At 38.8% G+C, this 13,948-nt stretch overlaps 1 protein-coding gene and 1 long non-coding RNA gene across 14 annotated transcripts in view; one reads left to right on the top strand and one right to left on the bottom strand.

Annotated features, from left to right (window-relative positions):
* The window catches only part of Asator (tau-tubulin kinase asator), a 595,476-nt gene that overhangs the window by 83,980 nt on the left and 497,548 nt on the right, over positions 1-13,948 (bottom strand). For all 13 annotated transcript variants that reach the window (XR_011712966.1, XM_071663284.1, XM_071663303.1 and 10 more), the window contains one exon: positions 7,105-7,463. Coding sequence is in view for 12 of the 13 variants with exons in the window: in XM_071663284.1 (XP_071519385.1) it covers positions 7,105-7,463 (359 nt within the window). In the remaining variant the exon portion in view is untranslated. The remainder of the gene's footprint in view (positions 1-7,104; positions 7,464-13,948) is intronic.
* On the top strand, positions 2,922-5,021 carry LOC139749446 (uncharacterized). The gene is made up of 2 exons (XR_011712975.1): positions 2,922-3,027; positions 4,914-5,021. It is a non-coding gene; the product is annotated as an uncharacterized lncRNA (long non-coding RNA).

The raw sequence follows: 13,948 nt of genomic DNA, 5'->3' as shown, positions 1-13,948 counted from the left end.
TATTCCAACGATCCACCACCCTTACACCAGAACAGTATCTTTTTACATCCTTTCTAACTATCTTCTTGTCCAGCTTCATCATAGCCTCAGATTACTCTGGCATTGCATCTTAGGAAGAATTGTCTACTAGTGATGCCATCCAACTGATAAGAAACTAGAAGACTGTAATATGTTACCATCTTCTCGCTTCCATGGTAAACCAATGTGTAACCCTCAACCACTCATTTTAGCCCAGCTTTCTTCATTCAGGTGCCATATTTGTCCATTCTCTGGACTCATTCAATCAGATCTTTGTACATGTGAATCTCTAAGTAAGGTCACCAAACCTGTGAGGCATAATCCAGTTTTGGTCTAAAATATGTTGTGAAGAGCTTACCAAATATATTCTCATCCATATACCTACATGTGATCCTATTTGCCAGCTGACAGTTTGCCCCTTTCACAATTCTCCTTGATATGCAACTCTGGTGAGAGGTCCCTTAATTCTCTTTCCCACATAGATTCCAATATGTTATTTCCCATTGAGTAATAACTGCACCAAAGCCTTCTTTCACTGTGGACTCCCCTCATTGCATTTACACAGATAAAATTTAATCTACCACTCATCAAACTAAATCTAAAGGCTGTCCAGGTCCCTCTGTAAGCTTCTGCAATTATCATGACTTCTTATTCTCTCATGACCTGGGTACCATCTGCAAACATGTGTAGATAAGGGTCTGGTACATCGGGAAAGTTATTCAAACACTTCAAGAATAGCAATGCCCAAGGCCAAGCCCAGTGGTCCACTAATGTTGTTCCCAACCCACTTCAAGAATCCTTCTCTTACCTGCATCCTTTCCTCCCTTCCACCATGGTAATATTCTGTCCAGTGAAGAAATCTACTCCTTACTCCTGCCTGTAACTCTTGCCTCTTAATCAACCTACCATGTCATACGGTCAAAAGCTTCTTGGCAGTTATGGATAACACAGTCTACTCATCCACTTCTTTCATCTATGCTGGGGCTCACCTTGTAACAGAATTCTAAGATATCTGTGATGCATGAACCTTCTTTCTATGAATCCATATTGTCTCCCAGTTAGGTAGTTTCTCTTTTGCAAGTAGCCACTCTCTATTATCTGATCATCTTTTCCATTGTTTCACAGACCATACTTGTTAGTGAAATCAACATATATAACCATATCTGCTGTTTTCCATGTATTTAAAACTGTATCTTCCCTATGTGACCTATTGTACAATACTTTGAGTGGCCAGGCCTTCAAAAATTCCTTCAGCACATATGAGGGGACTTTTTCAGGACCATAAGCTTGATATGGGTCAAGTTATTTTAATAGCCTGATTATGTCATTTCTATCAATTTCTACACTTTCAAGACTTCTTCCCCCTCTTACCTTCCTACACTAGGGGCAGTACTGTCCTCCACTGTGAAAACAACTAAACCTACAATTCATTTTCAGAAATATTTCTTCATCTCCAAGAATTCTTCCTTCTGAGTCTCATAGCATGACTAGCTGCTCTTTAACTAAAAATTTTTTCCTAATAAACTTATGGAAAAGTTTTGATTTGTCTTTTGTTTTGTAAAAACTACTCTCTTCAAAGTATCTTTGCTCCTCCTCCCTTACTTTTCAAGTACTCGTTTCTTGCATGCTTGAATCTTTCACATGCTGGCTGGCTGCAGGGTCATCTGTACCTTCTACATAGTACAATTAATAGGTCTTTCACTTTTTTGCATGCTTTGTTGACTCATCCCTCTCCTTTTCAATCTTCCACCATTATTAACATCCAAAGGTACCCATGTTTGACTCCATTGTGGTTTCACAAAACCTTCTATAGAACTGGTTTGTTCTCTTGTTATTGAACTCCCTCTCCCCAAGAATGTAATCAGCTCTATGTAGCTGCACAAATGTATTTCCTCTTGAAGTCTTTTCCTCCATTTAGATCCACTTCTTGTGTTCTCTTCAACCACAGTAATAATCAAGTACTATTTCATCATTTCTTCTAAATGGTGAATCATATTTGATATCTTCTATCTTCAAGCAAGAGGGGTGCCCTGTATGACTAAAGCTCGAAAAGTGATGCTTCACTCTTACAACAGCCGAGAATTTGGGTACAGTTTTGGATAACATCACTTTGTAGTTGTGACAAATTTGAAAAGAAAAATATTTTCCTCATATTTCTCAAGTAAAAAATATTGTTTTTCTTTTATAATAAACTATTTCAAGATATTTCAAGGTATCTTTTTATTCACAATGAGTTTTATGATGAAGTAGAATATTTCACCCACTGGTGGTAAGCTTCACCCAAAGTTTGAGCTCACCATGGTTTTTTCATAGTTTAACCCATTTTTCCCATCTCCAAAGTAAGTGCAGGCATTTCAGTACATTTGCCAAGAAAAATAATGGCACTTGGGAATGGGGAATCACAGGAAGATGCTTTTAGTATAGATGTGAAATTAAAATTGCTTAGATGGTTTGATGTACATGAGATATACATGGTGCTGGTGAGATATACATGGCTATAGCCAAGTGCACCACCACCTCACTCCTTATCATTAATTTTGAGAAGTTTTCATTAAATCTATACTATAAAAAAGTGGTCCTGTCTTCCTTCTATCTGTAAACACACTGAGAAGGATGCCAGACACACAACTTAACCCCATACACAGTTGCCAATAATTCATCCATTTCCCAAATATAAATTGTTGGCTTCTGGAGTGATATATCATTGAATAATAAGGTATCAATGAGTTGCAAGGTTGTGCCAGGAAATTGGGAGGCACAAAGAAGCAAAATGGCAGGAATGAGAGATTATACCACTGAAGAATGCCATTTCACAGTTCTTTGATATTATGCAACAAGGGTTTGTTGTTGTCAGAGCATGTCTGTTCAGTGTACATCCAAGTCCAAAAATCAACAACCAGCTAACCAGCTCTAACGACCACCTCTTTTCTGCTCTACAGAAGTGAGCAGATGAGGGTCTAGAGGGCCTGAATCCGATGGTATCTTAATAAAAAACAGATGTGGGCTATGGTAAGTAGTTGTGGACTTTTTTTGGTTCTTGTATGGATACATCGCTTGTTTTAGCATCTTATGCATTTCCATTTCATAGATCCTGATTGCTGCACTTATACTCCGTACTTATGATTTCGATAAAGAAAATTAGTGCTTAATAATGCAACTCTCCTTATAGACTGGGTTTCAATTGCTCATTTAATGATAAATCACTAAGCAACAGGTTTTACAGGAATGCAACCCCAGTGTTAAGTAAGGCTATGCGTATTATGAGTAAAAACAAAATCTAGCAGAGATGACGTATCATCCTCCCTGATGTTTGTCTTCGAAATCCAAATTTTCCCATTGTATTTTCCTGTACATGAAATCCCCAACTGTCATGACTTTACCATCTCTGAGGGAGTGCCTTGCCACTTCCTTCACCATCCTTACTGTTTCTTCACTGAACTCAATATATATCTGCTCTAGGTCACTGCATTTCACAGGAAGGTTGAATCACACTAACAGCACCACTAAATACTTCCCTCCCACAGTAGTTTTACTCATTTGGTAACTTGATTGTGCCACTGACATAGGTTTCCTGGAACTTAAATATATCCCTTTTTCTTCTTTCTCCCTCATTCCTCCTTGCTAATGTTTACTCCTCATACCCACCTTGGGGGATCAAGATATACTTCATCTCTTCTGCAAGTTTTGTCTCCACCACTAAAACAATATTGTGATTGTTTCTTCTAATGTCTTTGAGCTCCAACTCCTTCCCAACTGCCATTAGCTCATCTGCCTTTGTATACAAAACCTTCAGCTTCTGGACTTTCCTAAGCTTGTAGTGGGTGTCATTTCTCCCTTTAGCCTGATCCATTCCTCTTGTTTTTTGCCATTTGCTCTCTCTCTCTCTCTCTCTCTCTCTCTCTCTCTCTCTCTTGTTGTTAAGTCATTTAAATCCCTCTTCTTTGGAAAGTTTATTTGGCTGCTTCAGCAACTCGGCTACACATCTTCACATAAAATGTTATCCCTAGTGGACTTTCCCTTGAACCTGACCTGTATTTCCCTGTTCTTCTTACTTTCTTTATTTCTTGACCGCTGAGTCCAACATGTCATGTAGATTTTTGATATGCTCCCTTTCACTGTTTGGAAGATGGCCCTCTGCCAGCCTAAATATCTTCATAGACTTCATTTCTAATAATCTTCCCCTGTACAACTTCCCTCATTAGCATAGTGAGCCACCTTTACATTATCTCCTACCATAATAACATGTCCTTCTCCATGTCTTGAATCTTGTCTAAGATCTACAATGTCAGTGCCACACAGCTGTCTTGAATGATATACTATTCTATGTCTACCATCCACTGCACTATGCTATTACCTGACTATCATGTTTCTAAATATATACATGGCCTCCTCTACGGCTTAATAACACATTCCATTCTGCCTAGCTGTGTCAAAATACTCAGACTTATGCTCCTCTCATACTGCCTCTGCTTTTTGGTTTTCTTCAGGACAAGTATCATCTAGTTCTTACCCCTTCACCCTTTCACTCTTCATTGTTCTTTGAGAACTGGGTTGACTGCATTCCTACTTTATCTTCTGCCTTTCATGGGAACCCTCTTCTTTAAGTGTACTTCACCCTTTCACTCTTCATTGTTCTTTGAGAACTGGGTTGACTGCATTCCTACTTTATCTTCTGCCTTTCATGGGAACCCTCTTCTTTAAGTGTACCCACATTTAGGAGCATCCTCTAGTTATGTATTCATGTTTCATCACATTGTTACTTAATCTGTCCACTGCCTCTGATGCTTTCTGGTATTTCTCTTGGTCTCTTGCTATGTTCTACTATTTCTTCACCTTATCCTCTAGGTGGCATATTTCAAACATAAGTTTTATCACAGTTTCTCATCTTTCCACAGGTATCTCCACAATGTGTAAAAGATGTGCAGAAGCTGTATGTATTTGATCCACCCCATTAAATTGTGGATGGAGTGAATACAACATGATCTGATCTATAGCTAATAGAACTTATGGTATTTTCTGTTATCATTATCTTTTATTTGAATTACAAAGAGTTTGATCATTTCTATTCCCTATTTCCAGACAGACACAGAAATCAATAGGGGTAAAGATTCAAAATTCTGTCGCAAGATAAAGAATTAGCCTAATGATAAATGATGGTTCTCTAATTATTAAATTATGAGAGAAAAATCCTGATAAATGAACAACCATTATGTACATGATAACTTACTAAAAATTAATTTTTTTTACATTTTTCATTACATGTTCTTGCTATGAACTCTTGTCACTTCTTCACATCTTAGATATAACTGTTCATTGTTCTGAATGTCTCTTTAAAGAAATAATAATGTTCTAATCTAGCCTTCTCTCATTCTGCTCTCTTTCACAGAGGGTAAAATCTAAAGCCTCTAATGTCTCCCTTAAATCAGGCCTCTTATTTCTGGGACCAACTTTGTTGCCCTTCTTTAGGCCTCCTTTATTAGTGTATTAATGTTCCTTTGAGTCAGGTACCCAAACCTGAGATGTACATTGTAATCTGTGTCCAATGTAAGTTCTAACTGAACATCTTATACGTGTTTAAATGCAATCAAAAAATAACCAGAAGCCAGTATGTCTCTTTAGAAATTCTACTGACATGGTGTTCTGGAGAGAAGTGATACAATATCATCCCCTAATTTCCTTTTACACTCAGATTAATGTGTTTTTTACCTGCTAGATTAGTCATATTGAGGCCTTCTTTTATTGTGTTCCATCTTCATTACTTTCATTTGCTTGTGCTGAACTTCATTAACCATGTATCTCACCAACTTTGAAGCTTGTCTAAGTAATATTGTAAGCTGAAGCAATCCTCATCATTCCTGACTTCTCTCATGACCTTAGTGTCATCTGCAAACATATTCAGGTATGAATCTAGTCGTTCTGGCAAGTAATTTATACAGATCAAGAATAATAGTCGCCCTAAGATCGAGCCCTAAAGAATGCCACTGGTAACTCCACATTGTATATATGGCTGGTGCTCTTATACCCCGTGAATGAGCCATGGCCCACTGGTGATGCAACGTAGAAGGTGTGCGAGTGTGGGGTGGTTCCTCACATGCTATTGTTGGTTGATCCACACTATGTGGTTCAGCCTATGCTGCTGACTGATTCTTGTGTAAGTGTGGAGATGAAAGACATTCTCTCCTCCCTAGTAGCCAAGATCTTTCTTTAGGGCTTTTATTTTACAGGCAATTCCAGTATTAAATGAAACTAAATATCAGAAAAATTAAGTACAGAAATATGCCTTGTGTTATTTTATCAATCAGACCATGGTCTCATCCACCATTATAAACAGCCTTGAAAAGGCCCAAATGTCTGATACTGTTTGCATTCCATGTATTTCTTTGCACTACCCCAATGGTCTGAGAGACCTATGAATAGTACTGTTGACAACCTCATTTCTTGTGAAGACTCTTGCTTGTCTTACTTGTACAGCATATGAAATCAGCTTGCTGATGTGGCTTGCATGGGATAAGAAACAGTTAATTTGAGGAAGAGAAGAGGGCCATCAACAGGAACAAGGAACCAGTGACCAGAAGTAAGATCCTCTCTGGTTTACACAGACAAAAAGTGATTCTGAACTGTCAGTTCCCAAAGAATGTGAAGTTAAACCGCCCCATCACAACCAATGGAACCAGAAGACTGATGAGAAATAGGCAAGACCGAGAACATCTTACTGCATTCATTATAATATAAAGGGCTCAGGGATTCACCTTACTGTGTTATTTTAATTCAAAAGAACTCAATCAGATAGTTCACCTGGAATGGAAGGGGCACTTCTCAGCTCAATTGAATTGAGGTAATTTACTATAAATATGATACCTTTAGAGGTGCTTTGAAAAATGTGAGTAATCCAGTCACATGATCTGAAGCGAAGGAAAACTAGCATCCACTTACCTGGAATAATTTGGAGGTCCACACTTAAAAGCATGAACTTTCTGACTGCAGTGAGCTCACATGACCAGTACAGAAATACACAGTTCAACAGATATATAGTCCAACAAGCAAATCAAGAATGAAAAACCGAGATGTACAAGAAAGTAAACTGACCCAATATCTGGCATGCTCTGTCGTCGCTCAGGGGTGAGAGGTGAACCTTCCCGAGAGGTCTTGACACAGATACCACGTGCAACATCTAATTCATACACTGCATCAGTGACAGTGGCGGTGTGTACCAATGGTGGTTCCAGCCCAGGCCGAATATGACTAGATAGTTGAGGGTTGGACCAGGCACGTGGAAGGCTAGCTTGGCCACCTAAATCAACTTGAAGCACACCTTTAGTTTCCATAGCTAAGCAAGCCATAGTGGGAACAGGTTCTTCTGATCCTGTCGCTTTTGTCACAACACGAACTTCTTCTACACCATGGCTACCTGCTACACTGCCACCAACCATTGTCACATCCGGTACCTGAATGGACAAGCCATGCATTAACATAACAGGAATATATCACAACTAATACAAATTAAATAAGCCAACAGACATAGATAGAAGTATGATATATTCTGAATACTAATGAGCTCCTTACTATCATTATATAAGGCAACTCCCCTACACAACATACATTACACAGCAGATAAATCTGACAATGTCATTTGTTTATGCATTATTTGGATTAAATATTGTAAATGTAAGGCCAGAATGAAATAAAAATCATATTTTCTATGCATCTATAATTCAGCTACATAACTGCTTTACAAAATTGCATTTACTTGAGAGTATGGTTGTACCTTGCAAGCAACTGAGAGCATAGGGCCATTTGATTAGCAAAGGACCCTTGCAAAACTTAAAGTGTCCAAGGTCATTCTGGGCAGCTTGTATGTCTATAAGACCAATGAGTGTTATCAGCAAAGCCCATCTTATCTATAGACCAGTTGGTACAATCAAAGTGTACTTTATTTACTTCTGAAATGGCTTGAAGAAAATGATAAGAATATTAATGATAGTAACATATACAAGCCACACACATCATTATGCAGCAAAGATTAGTGCACACACGAGGCAGCAAAAGCAGATGCACGCACGCGCGCACACACACACACACACACACACACACACACACAAACACACACACATGCGGTTATTGGGACACGTCTGATAACATTTCGAGGATCACCTGAGGAGGACCAGTAACAGGCGTTGCTCTGAGCATTACAGCTGTGTAGCATCAATTTCAGAAGTATCATCGCTGGGCTTAGGCCAGTAGGCGTAAATGCAAGGTCATCCACAAATGATGTCTCCAGGTCAAGGATGTTATCATGATAGCAGTTGTAGTTAAGGTGATTGTTGGTCCCATGGTTATGGAATGGTTGAGTATATAGCTCTGGAGTAGGCACAGCTAACACCGGAGATGGAGCCCCGAGATGACCACGTGTAATGTTGTCTCCTCAAACAGCACACTTCTTCGCTGCCGCAGTGTCTGCATGGGAACCCGGCATCACAAGGTCGTCTTCACAACAAAGACACAACCTCGCTGCTACATCCATCCGTGTAAGTGATTCCCATCCCTTGCACTTTCACCTTTAGTACAATACTGACATACATCCAACTCTCCACCTTTATCATCAATTAAATTACACATTTCTAGCAAATAATGACTGCTATTACAAGAAAATATCCCTTTCAACAACCTATGAAATCTATGGAAGTCAGTAATTTCTTCACTAGAACTCAAAGTGAGACTATGCTCATTTCACATACTTATACCTCTGAAAGGAGACTTCCATCACGTTTATGTTACATATCCTAACTGAATTTCCTAACAGTATTTATTATCTATATTTTGTGTAGGAGAGCTAAGGGTAAAAGCTGTTCACATTGAAGGTAAGTGTACTGTAAAATGCAGGTTTTGAAAGTTGAAAAATCTTTTCTCTCCATGGAGTTGTCCTAAGAGCAATGAGATGTTCCTTGGGAGATACCAGGGTCAGAACCATTCCTACTCTTATATCAGTGGTGAAGCTTCATATTTTCTCAACCTTTTTGGTCAATCATTGGATCCCAGAAGCAATTTGTTCAATAAATCAATTAACTCTCACTCAGTAAGTGAATGCTACTATGTTGACATTACTAACCCATCTGCTGCAGCTCATAATTCACAAATTGCAGTGCCTACCTAAGGTGGTTACAAAAGAAATAAAGATGTCTGCTTGTTAAAAAGAAGGGGAAGGCAAGGCAGAACAGCTCATCGGGCATTCCCTTTTAGAGAAAAGGTTTTTCAGCCTTCAAAATCTACATTTCTCTCCTCTCTAGTCAGTCCCACATGTAATGATAACATACCCATAAGAAGGAGGGTTTGACAAAAAGCTTTCAGCTCAGACTGAAAAGAGCAAAAATAAGTATAATTGTTGGTGAATTGAGGGCATACTGGAATCCAACTCAATATGAGGAAGAATCCCCAAAGTCACACTGGGTAGATCTTTTTATTTTTTTTTATTATACTTTGTCGCTGTCTCCCGCGTTTGCGAGGTAGCGCAAGGAAACAGACGAAAGAAATGGCCCACCCCCCCCCCATACACATGTATATACATACGTCCACACACGCAAATATACATACCTACACAGCTTTCCATGGTTTACCCCATAAGCTTCACATGCCTTGATTCAATCCACTGACAGCACGTCAACCCCGGTATACCACATCGCTCCAATTCACTCTATTCCTTGCCCTCATTTCACCCTCCTGCATGTTCAGGCCCCAATCACACAAAATCTTTTTCACTCCATCTTTCCACCTCCAATTTGGTCTCCCTCTTCTCCTTGCTCCCTCCACCTCTGACACATATATCCTCTTGGTCAATCTTTCCTCACTCATCCTCTCCATGTGCCCAAACCACTTCAAAACACCCTCTTCTGCTCTCTCAACCACGCTCTTTTTATTTCCACACATCTCTCTTACCCTTACGTTACTCACTCGATCAAACCACCTCACACCACACATTGTCCTCAAACATCTCATTTCCAGCACATCCATCCTCCTGCGCACAACTCTATCCATAGCCCACGCCTCGCAACCATACAACATTGTTGGAACCACTATTCCTTCAAACATACCCATTTTTGCTTTCCGAGATAATGTCCTCGACTTCCACACATTCTTCAAGGCCCCCAGAATTTTCGCCCCCTCCCCCACCCTATGATCCACTTCCGCTTCCATGGTTCCATCCGCTGCCAGATCCACTCCCAGATATCTAAAACACTTCACTTCCTCCAGTTTTTCTCCATTCAAACTCACCTCCCAATTGACTTGACCCTCAACCCTACTGTACCTAATAACCTTGCTCTTATTCACATTTACTCTTAACTTTCTTCTTCCACACACTTTACCAAACTCAGTCACCAGCTTCTGCAGTTTCACACATGAATCAGCCACCAGCGCTGTATCATCAGCGAACAACAACTGACTCACTTCCCAAGCTCTCTCATCCCCAACAGACTTCAAACTTGCCCCTCTTTCCAAAACTCTTGCATTCACCTCCCTAACAACCCCATCCATAAACAAATTAAACAACCATGGAGACATCACACACCCCTGCCGCAAACCTACATTCACTGAGAACCAATCACTTTCCTGGGTAGATCTACTATGCCTAAAAGATGGTGGAAATGAGACAAAGGCCCCCTTTTTTATTTCTTCCACGAAAGGTTTCTGAGGAGGACTATAATAGAACTGACCTTCCTCATACTGTGCTCTAGTGTAAAACCTAAGATGAGCCAGTAAGACAAATTTCTTCATACATGTAAATAAATTTCTTGCTAAAAAGAGGTTTCAAAGTTCCAGGGTACACAAATTAAGAATTTCCTCTCTGGTGAAGTCCAAAAGGTCTCTAGGCGATTTTACTAATCATAAAGCATGTTGCTCTCTGCATGAAATCTTCCAAGAGTGGTTGATGAAGGATGATTTCTAAACTTAACAGTTACATCCTCGGCTAAAAATCTTGGATTTGGGTTTATTTTGACTCACGGATTCATCATCAAAATCAAGAAGAAACTCACGTCTGGACATATCTCACCAGCTCTCCTTACTCTGTCCCAGGCTATTAAGGAAAATAATTTTCATAGAAAAGTATTGAGGCCTGGGCTATAAGGAAAATAATTTCTACAGAAAGACATTGAGGGGTCAAACTGCCAGAAAAACTATTACACTGTAAAAATACAAACTTTTGAATGATACAACTTAGGCTGATGAGGAGAAGCAACTAGCTTCCTCAAAAAGAAATATTGGGAAAGTTTATTCCAGATAGGGTCTGTCAAATTAATATCAAAACCCTATGAAAGGAGTCCTTGAAAGTAATGAAACTGACAATACAGAATCTTTATGGAAAATCTGAAATGAATGCCAGCTAACTGGTAGTTTTAGAGTAAAAGGGCAAATGTTATGCAAAAGTTCATATCTTAAGTGTTCCCTAAACCTGTTTTTAAAAGTGTTTGAAAAAAAAATGGCCTAAAAGTTGAACTATGGGGGTTGAATGAAACTCTGTTTCCAATAATTTCAAATGCAGGAAAGATTACTTTTTTGTTTGCAAGGACTTCTCAATTTATGTAACTGTCACATTCTTGAAAATGGTCACATAAACACACATACATCAAATAATGTAAGTACTGAAGATTAGAGGTTTCATTTTTAACAAAACAGTACCCAATATTATACAAGAGAAAAACTATGGCATACAAGTACCATGAAATATGAAATATTAAATATACATATCGTACAATGAATTTTATTGATAAAAACAGAAAATAACGAACTTAATTCCAGCACTTACATTCACTGCTATTTCTAAATTGCTTGCTGGTGCTATTAAGGAGGGATGAGGTGAGTGGAAGCGTTACTGCGGAAGGGGGTCATCTCAGTCAGAAGTACATGTGGAAGATGGTGGTGACAGTCAAGCAAATTCAGCTACCACATTGCTAGATGTTGATGGCTGGTCCCCATTACACGTGTCCCATTTCTTCAGAAAGAAATCTAGTGTTGTCAGCTTACCTTTCATTGTCTTCTCATGGTGGACTTCTCAATAGTAACTGATGTCAGCAAGGACATTTTGGGCCACGTTTGAACTCTGTTCTGCGTTTGGGTCGTCCTCATAAAAAAAAAGTGAGAGCAAGGTCAATATGATAAAATACTTCATGTGAATTCTTGCTAGAGACAATGCACCTGCTCGACCTCCCTTTTTTTGCAACCAATTCTTCCTGGTGTTCCTCCTCCTACTGAGAAAGATCTTCGTTCAAGCACTCTACCTTATGCGATTCTAATAACTCCACATCACCCTCTTCAATCTCATCAGATTTTTTTTTTTTCTTCCATTTTCACAATGTGTGCATATGTTCTTTACACTTTGGTGTCGACACCAAAACCCTGGAATCCATGAAGAAACTGAGGACAAAGCTTCTGCCACATTTCGTTCATACAAACACTTCACTGATATTCATGACAGCATCCCTGATGGTGAAAGACTTCCAGAATTCCTTCATAGTCATCTAGTAATTCTCTGAAGTCTTCTTGAGCTTTGGAGATGTAGTCCATAATAGTAAGCTTTAAAAGTAAATATCATCATCTGTTCCATTGGCTGGATTAGAAATGTAGTGTTGGATGGAAGAAAGAATACTTTGATATTCTCGCTAAGGTCCTGTATCGAAGGTGAAATGGCCAGGGGCATTATTGATAAGGAAATTCTTGAAACTTATATTATACTTCACACAGTACTCCCTCAGCTCTACATGAAGCTTTGCAGCAGAATAATCACAAAAAACTTTGCCTGTTATCAACCACTTCAGATTAAATTAATAATAAACAAACAAATATAGCTTCACACATCTTTTAACACCCTTGAGATTTTCTGAATGGTAGACTATTAATGGTTTAAGCTTGCAGTTACCTTTGTTGTTGCCCCCTACAAGCAACATAAAGCAATCCTTGGCAGCATTGAATCTTTGTGCAGAATCCTCTTTACAGGAAATATATGTTCTCAAAGGAATTCTCCTCCAAAATAATCCAGTCTTGTCCACATCAAACACTGCCTTCTTCGATAATGATCTTGAGACCCCTAGGATATCATCAGAGGCTACAATATCAGAATCAGGAGCCTCACCAGTCCTCTTGATGTAGTGGTAATTGTGGCATTTCTTAAAGTTCACAAACCAACCAGGACTTGCTTGAAATATACTTGCTGCTCCTTCTTTCACTACTAAGTCATAATCTTCCTCTGTGAGATTTGTAAACTAAGGATACTCAAAAGACAATCACAGAAGATACACAAAAACTTACACATTTGAAGTAGTGGTAAAGACATTGAGGATGAAGGATTAGCAAACTGATAATATCACAGACTTTGCCTGTGAAACATAATGTTACTAACTCAGAAGATTCTAGGTGAGGATAACAGTCAAGAAATATTTAAAACAAAGGCCTGTTGCAATGTGAACATACATTAAATAAGTTGGTAGGGGAGAAACCGCAGTAAATGATTAGGAAGTAAAACAGATCTAGGAATATATACCTAATTACTTTGCAACAAATTTTATGAAAGCTATAACCCAAAAGGATAGGAGGAGGTTGAGTTCATTCACCTAGTAGAGAACAGAAATTTTGATAGATACATTTAGCGTTAATGTGGTATCAGATGTAGATTTTTTTACTCCTCAAGGAACTGTACAGTTAGGCATGGCATTCATATCAGAGAGAGCCCCTACTCAGAGAATATCATCATATAACACGTGGAAAAATATGAAGATGGAAGCAAACAGAATATGAAAAGAAAGGTAAAAGAACTTGGAGAGCAAAGGAATATGGCAATATGTGAAACTGGAAAGAATAGAAACTACATTGAGAAATACAGAAGGAAAATCAGCTGAAAAAGTATATGAAGTGTTGAATGTGGGCAGCAATAAAAGCATGAATC

This window comes from Panulirus ornatus, chromosome 1 (genome assembly GCF_036320965.1).
Source record: "Panulirus ornatus isolate Po-2019 chromosome 1, ASM3632096v1, whole genome shotgun sequence".
Classification (NCBI taxonomy): domain Eukaryota; kingdom Metazoa; phylum Arthropoda; class Malacostraca; order Decapoda; family Palinuridae; genus Panulirus; species Panulirus ornatus.
This window is presented reverse-complemented; position numbering and strand designations above follow the sequence as displayed.